Source organism: Ichthyophthirius multifiliis (genome assembly GCF_000220395.1).
Source record: "Ichthyophthirius multifiliis unplaced genomic scaffold scaff_1120509251412, whole genome shotgun sequence".
Lineage (NCBI taxonomy): Eukaryota > Ciliophora > Oligohymenophorea > Hymenostomatida > Ichthyophthirius > Ichthyophthirius multifiliis.
Window position 1 is genome coordinate 1 of NW_004085899.1, and position 6583 is coordinate 6583.

Below are 6583 nucleotides of genomic sequence, written 5' to 3' on the forward strand. Positions count from 1 at the left end.
TAAAAATAAATGTTTATTAAATAATTAATTAAAAAAAAACATTTAAATATATTAATATATTTTAGGCAATTAAATTTTATAAAATATATATTATAGAAAAAGTATTTTAATCCTAATAGTTAAAAATATTAATTTATACATTTTAAAAATAAATAAAATAAATATATTTATGTAATTTATTTTATAAACAAAATTATAAAATAAATAAATAATTATATTTTATATATATATATTATATATTTATATATTTATATATTTATATATATATTTACTTCACATCTATAATTTAAAAACAATTAAATTCTTAATATTCGTATTTAATAAATTTTAAAATAATATAAATATTTTTTTTATATTTATTTTTTATTATTTATTTAAATAAAAAAAAGCATATTAAATAATCTTCTTATATATATTTTTTTATTAAACTACTTGTATATAAACAATTTTTTATTTTAAAGTTTTACTTTTATTTATTTTTTTTGCAAATAGTTTTTAATAAAAATCTTTTTTTCTCTTTATTAAAATCTAAAAGTAAATTTTAATAAATTAAATATATAATATAATTATATTATATTATCAGGTGTATTATTAATATAATCTATAATTGTTATATTATTAACATTCTAATTTATTAATGTTATATTTTATAATTATGATTCTAAAATATATATACGCTTATTTTAAATTTTAATTTAAAAAAAAAAAAATGTTTTTATTAATATTATTTAACTATACTTCCAATTTTGCTTATAAATGCATATTAGATTTACTACATTTTTTATGTGATTTTAAAGTCACATGTTTTTCTAATTATTTTTATCTGTATTCTTTTCAATTTTTTTTTTCATTACTAACATAAAACAAATTAATTAAAGTTTAGTTTTCATACGATTAATCTTTAATAAATTTTTGCTTTTTTTTTTTTTTTTTCGAAAAAATATTTAAATTATTATATAATTTTTTTTAAAAAATACTATTAAAATTTAATTTACTAATCTGCTTTTATTTATTTATTTAATGAACAGATATTAATATTCGAAGTCTTTAAGATGTAATCATTAAAATTTGGTTTTTTTTCTTTCTTGAAAATAATTTATTTGGATAATATTCAATTTAAAATATTCCTATTTAAATTTCTTTTTTTAAAATAAAATAAGTTGTTTCAATTTCATAAAAAAAAGGAGAAACTAAATAATTTAATAATTAATGCATTTAAGTATTTTTTTTATTTCTAAAGAAATCATTTTATTTTTTAAGAAATTTTTATTTTTGTTTTATTTTTATTGTAAAAAAAAAAAAATGAATAAATAATTAGTAATTGAAATTTTTATAAAAAAAAAAAATTAATATGTATAAAAACAATAATAAAATTATAGATAATATAATTTTTTTGTTTAAAAAAAAAATTATTACTTCTCTTTTATATAATATATTAAAAAAAAAATGTGTTGGTTAGTAATAAATAAAAAAATTTAATATAAAAAGATACAGACATATTAATATTTAAAAAGAATAAAATTTTAAAGAAATTAAAAACATACAAAAAAAATTAGAGCTTTAATCGTAAATAGGAAGACCTCAAGTAAAAGATAAATATTTGAATTAAAAAAATATTCAAAAGTAATTAAAAAAAAAATATTACAAAAAACAATATAAGTATAAATAAAATAATAAAAAGAAAATAAAAAAATATATATATATATATAAATATTTATGTATATATATATTATATACTTAAAAAATATATGCATAAAATAATATATCAATACGAAACATAAAAAAAATATATTTATATATAAAATATTAATAAATTTATATTCTTATTATATTAAAAACATTTTATTTATATATTAATTGAAAATTCAAATTTCGTTTTTATTTTATTTATAGAAAAAAAGAAATACATGATTATTAGAAATTTTTTTAGTAAACGAAAATTTATAAATAGAATATAATAACTAGCTAAAATACATAACTTATAAATTTATTTACATTTATCGAATAAATAAAATCAGACTTACGTCTATTTATAAACGTAAATATTATATAAAATGCAAAGATAGTCACAGAAATCTTAAAATGTACATAAATCTTGTATTATATTTACCTCATTTATATTAAAAGATTTAGAGTTATTAAAATAAATGAGTGAAAAATCATCAAAATAAAAGTTTATATAATTTTTTTTTAGAAATAATGAATAAGTTTAAAAGTAATATCATTTATATTTAAATTAAAGGTTTAAAAGTAATATTAAGAAATTTAAAATTATACTTTTAGTCCTTAAATTAATAAATTTTCAAAAAATTAAAATTTTAGACCTTTAATTAAAAAGTTAAAATAAAATTAGAAAAAAAAATACTAACATTTTTTTTATTTTCTACTTTTAATAAATAGCAAATTTTATAAAATAAAAGAAAAAACTTAAAAAAATTTGTAATATTCATTATATTAATTTAGAAAAAAATTAAATAGCCTTAATAAACAGACTTATTATATATATATACATACTATTAATTTTTTTAATATGAGTATTTGTAATAATAATTATTAGTAATTTTGTATTTATTTAAAATTAACATTAATATTTATTTAAAAAAAATTGTATTTTTATAAACTAAATAATAATGATGGTATACTATTCAAAATTTCTTTTTGAAAAAATTCTACTTTTTTTATAAATTAATTAAATAATTGTAAATCAATTTAATAAAAAATACAACAAAAAATATAAAAAATAAAACAATATAGTTTACTAATCACTAAAATAAAAATTAAAATGACATTATAATACTCTATATATATAAAAAATAAAAATAAACTTTTCTTTTACTTTTTTTTTTAAATTTTCACAGTAATAATCCAAATAAAACATATACAATAAAAAAACCAAAGACTCCTTAATAACTATTATATTATTAAATCTCGCCTTAAAAATAATTTAATAATCTAGACTTCTTCGGTAGTACTTTGCATTATTTTTATTACTCATTATATGTATATCCAGAAACACATTATGTGCATTTAGTTTCCGTACATTCTTTACAATCACTGTATTTTTTTAAGCAAATAACGCATTATTTCGTGCTATTATCAAAAATTAAACCTTAATTACATGATAAGCATTGTCCAGATTATTTACATTCTTTACATCCGGTTGGGCATTATATTCCTTTATTTCCTTGTATTCCAGTATTTCCTTTGTTTCCTGTAACTCCAGTATTACTAGTTTTTCCAGTAGTTCCAGTTTTTCCAGTAGTTCCAGTTTTTACAGTAGTTCCAGTTTTTACAGTAGTTCCAGTTTTTACAGTAGTTCCAGTAGTTCCAGTAGTTCCAGCAGTTCCAGTAGTTCCAGTAGCTCCAGTAGTTCCAGTAGTTCGAGTTTTTGCAGTAGTTCTAGTAGTTCCAGCAGTTCCAGTAGCTCCAGTAGTTCCAGTTTTTACAGTAGTTTTAGTAGTTCCAGCAGTTCCAGTAGTTCCAGTAGCTCCAGTAGTTCCAGTAGTTCCAGTTTTTACAGTAGTTCCAGTAGTTCCATTTTTTACAGTAGTTCCAGTTGTTCCATTTTTTACAGTAGTTCCAGTTGTTCCATTTTTTATATTAGTTCCAGTAGTGCCAGTAGTTCCAGTTTTTACAGTAGTTCCAGTTTTTACAATAGTTCCAGATTTAACAGAGATTTATTAGCATTATTTTTTTAAAGGATCAAATTAATATCCATTATTACATTTTTTACAAGATAGACTATCACATGATTAACAATTAGTATATTTAGAAGAACACTAAGCACACTTTTTTGTTTTAGTATCAATATAATAGCCTTCTTCGCATTTTATACAACCTGATTAATTACATTATTAACATTTTTGAGAACAATTTTCACATTTTCCACTAATATTAGATAAAAAACTAGAATCTGGACATCTTTCTACACAACTAGTACCGTAAATTTGGAATTTATTTCCGTCACAAACTAAACACTCTTCTACATTTTTAGGATTACATTAGGAACAATTTTACTTACACAAAGTACACTTTTTATCTGAACCTAATCTATATCCTTTACTAGTATCACATATATTACATGTACTAGAATCATTTTATTAAAGACATCCAACAGAAGGTCTTACACATTCTTATGTTTCTTAGTTTCCGACAAGTCCTTAAGGACATTTGCTTGAGCACTACTTATCATCTTATTTAAAAAAGCCTTTTTTACAAGACAAACAAACAGTAGAATTTTATTATTCACAAGTTTCGCAATTTCCTTTACATTAAAAATATTTAATCTCGCAAATACCCAAATCATAATTAGGTGAATATCCTTATTTCTCATCACATTTATCCACACACTAATTTTCTTGCAATAATTTCAAAAACTAACACTTAGTACACTATTTATCTGATGGTCCTGTACATCTAGAGCAATCAATATTACATGGTTTGCATTTTCCATCATATTCGAAATAGCCGAAAGCACAATCTAATTTACAAGTATTATCTGGGTTCAAAAAGAAACCTGAAGGACATTATGACTATTCTAAACACTTAGAATTAAAGACTACTCCGGAGCATTATATAGAACAATCGACACCTCCATATCCTGTTTTGCAGATACATTGACCGTTCACACAGACTCCGTTTGAATAACAGTAATTGGGACATAAAGGAGTATAATTACAAAATCTATTATAATCTAAAGGACATGTTAATTAACCTCTAGCTTTTTATTGAGTTTTATCAATGTCTATTTATTTACCTTAGTCTCCTTTTCCACATATAATTTCATGTTTAAATGCTGGGAAATTTAATAGTTATTTAAGATGCATCGGAGGAACATTTGAATAAATGGCATCTTAATGAAAGATGATAATCAAAAAGTGATTTCATATCTGTAGCTGAAGATTAGAAGCATTTACTTTCAGTTGAATAATTAGATAATTTATCTGATTCTTATTATTTTTCGTCTATAATATTTAAATAATAGGGATTTGTACATAGCTCATATAAAAAAGGTGTTATTATAGTACATCCATCACAAAATTAGTCAACATCAGGTAAACCTAGACCTTCATTTTCAAATGAGCATTAATATTCATCGTCAGACTTATAATAAAATTCAGGGAATTAAGTTTAACTATAACAAGCATTTTCAAAAAATTCACAACCTTTTCCTTTTCCCCAATAAATCTAGTCAGCCATATTATCATTTACTTCAGGGTAAAATCCAGTATCTTTCAAAGCAGCAATTGTAAATATAGAAAAAACCTTATTTACAGTAATTCTAGAGGAAGTCATATATTCATTATAAAGAATGGTTCTTTCCCAATGAGAGCCAATTGAACCTATATCACCCTAAAATAAATATAACATATATTAAAAAAAAAATTAATGTATTTTAATTATAATGAATTTATATATATAAAAATATGATATATATATTTATAAATTAATATATATTTATATATATTTATATAAATTTATATATATTTTATATATTTATATATTTATATATTTATATATTTATTTTTTTATATATATTTACTTAATTTTCAATTTGCATACCTTCAGCTGTTGGACAATTATAATATTTTCTAGTAACTTCTACTACATTTTTCGATGTTAAAAGTACAGTTTTTATATTTCTGATTGTTTTTACTTTTTATAATTTTTCTTCATAGCTAAATTTATAGATATTGTTAGTTTCAGGATTTATCCAATAATACATAGAGTTCAATGAAAAACCGACAACATGTAAAATTTCATGTATTGTCGAGTCTAAATCAATTTTGAAAGTTACTGGAGTTTCTTCTGTTTTTAATATATTTTATATGTTAAAATTTACTTCTCCAAAAGTAGGTCTTGTTATTCCTTCATCTGACATTGAACAATAGACTGCGTCAGCAATTACTCCATTATCATCATTATTATAAATTATGTGTAAGTTTAAATCCGAATCGGGAATTCCTACTCTTTTATAAGATTAAGGAATTTCAGTACCTAAACAGTCGTCAGGCCAATATGAAGAATAAATGTTATTTCCTTTTATCGGGTAAACTTTTAAAAGTTTTTAGAAAAAATGTTTGGATGTTTCTATTATTTTTATTAAGTATTCTTTTTATTATTGTGTTATATCTATTTTTATATTGTCCATAAGTGAATAGTCTATAGTTATTCTTATAGGCTTTGCTTCATCACCTGTTTAAAGTATACGTTATTCATTGTTTGATTTTTAGATTTTTTCGTAATTTTCCTGCAATTTCTTATAGTGATCTTATACTTTTTTACTTTCATGAGCACATTGATGGTGAGGAAGGGTCTATATAACTATAATTAAGATAGCAATTAAAGTTAATTTTTTAAACATAACCATTAAAATATTATTATTTTGTTTAATTATATATATTTAATTAATTTAATATTTATTTATTATTTGTAAAAAATTATTTCTTTTATTAATAATTTAACATTTATTTTAATTTACTTTATGGGTAAATATTAAAAAAAATATTAATAGGATTAATATTAAAGCCTTTATTAATATTAATATTAGAACGAAATATTTTAAATATATATGATTATTTAT

The 6583-nt window shown here is 19.6% G+C and overlaps 1 protein-coding gene across 1 annotated transcript, besides 14 other annotated features; it reads right to left on the minus strand. All coding sequences in view use genetic code 6, as the record gives it.

Annotated features, from left to right (window-relative positions):
* The first annotated feature begins 213 nt into the window (after positions 1–213).
* Positions 214–264: a microsatellite.
* Positions 221–268: a microsatellite.
* A 78-nt stretch (positions 269–346) lies between these two features.
* Positions 347–376: a microsatellite.
* Positions 377–1225: 849 nt separating this feature from the next.
* Positions 1226–1272: a microsatellite.
* Positions 1273–1684: 412 nt separating this feature from the next.
* Positions 1685–1730: a microsatellite.
* Positions 1693–1736: a microsatellite.
* A 530-nt stretch (positions 1737–2266) lies between these two features.
* Positions 2267–2352: a microsatellite.
* Positions 2353–2852: 500 nt separating this feature from the next.
* On the minus strand, positions 2853–6151 carry IMG5_198510 (leishmanolysin family protein, putative; the record flags this gene model as incomplete). Its single annotated transcript, XM_004024132.1, has 4 exons — positions 2853–2910; positions 2992–4852; positions 5028–5352; positions 5543–6151. The coding sequence occupies 4 exons, from the start codon at positions 6149–6151 to the stop codon at positions 2853–2855; spliced, it is 2853 nt and encodes a 950-aa protein (XP_004024181.1).
* Positions 3173–3227: a microsatellite.
* Positions 3231–3664: a microsatellite.
* Positions 3236–3647: a microsatellite.
* Positions 5412–5520: a microsatellite.
* Positions 5431–5541: a microsatellite.
* Positions 5433–5536: a microsatellite.
* Positions 6152–6576: 425 nt separating the features above from the next.
* Positions 6577–6583: part of a microsatellite that runs on past the window's edge.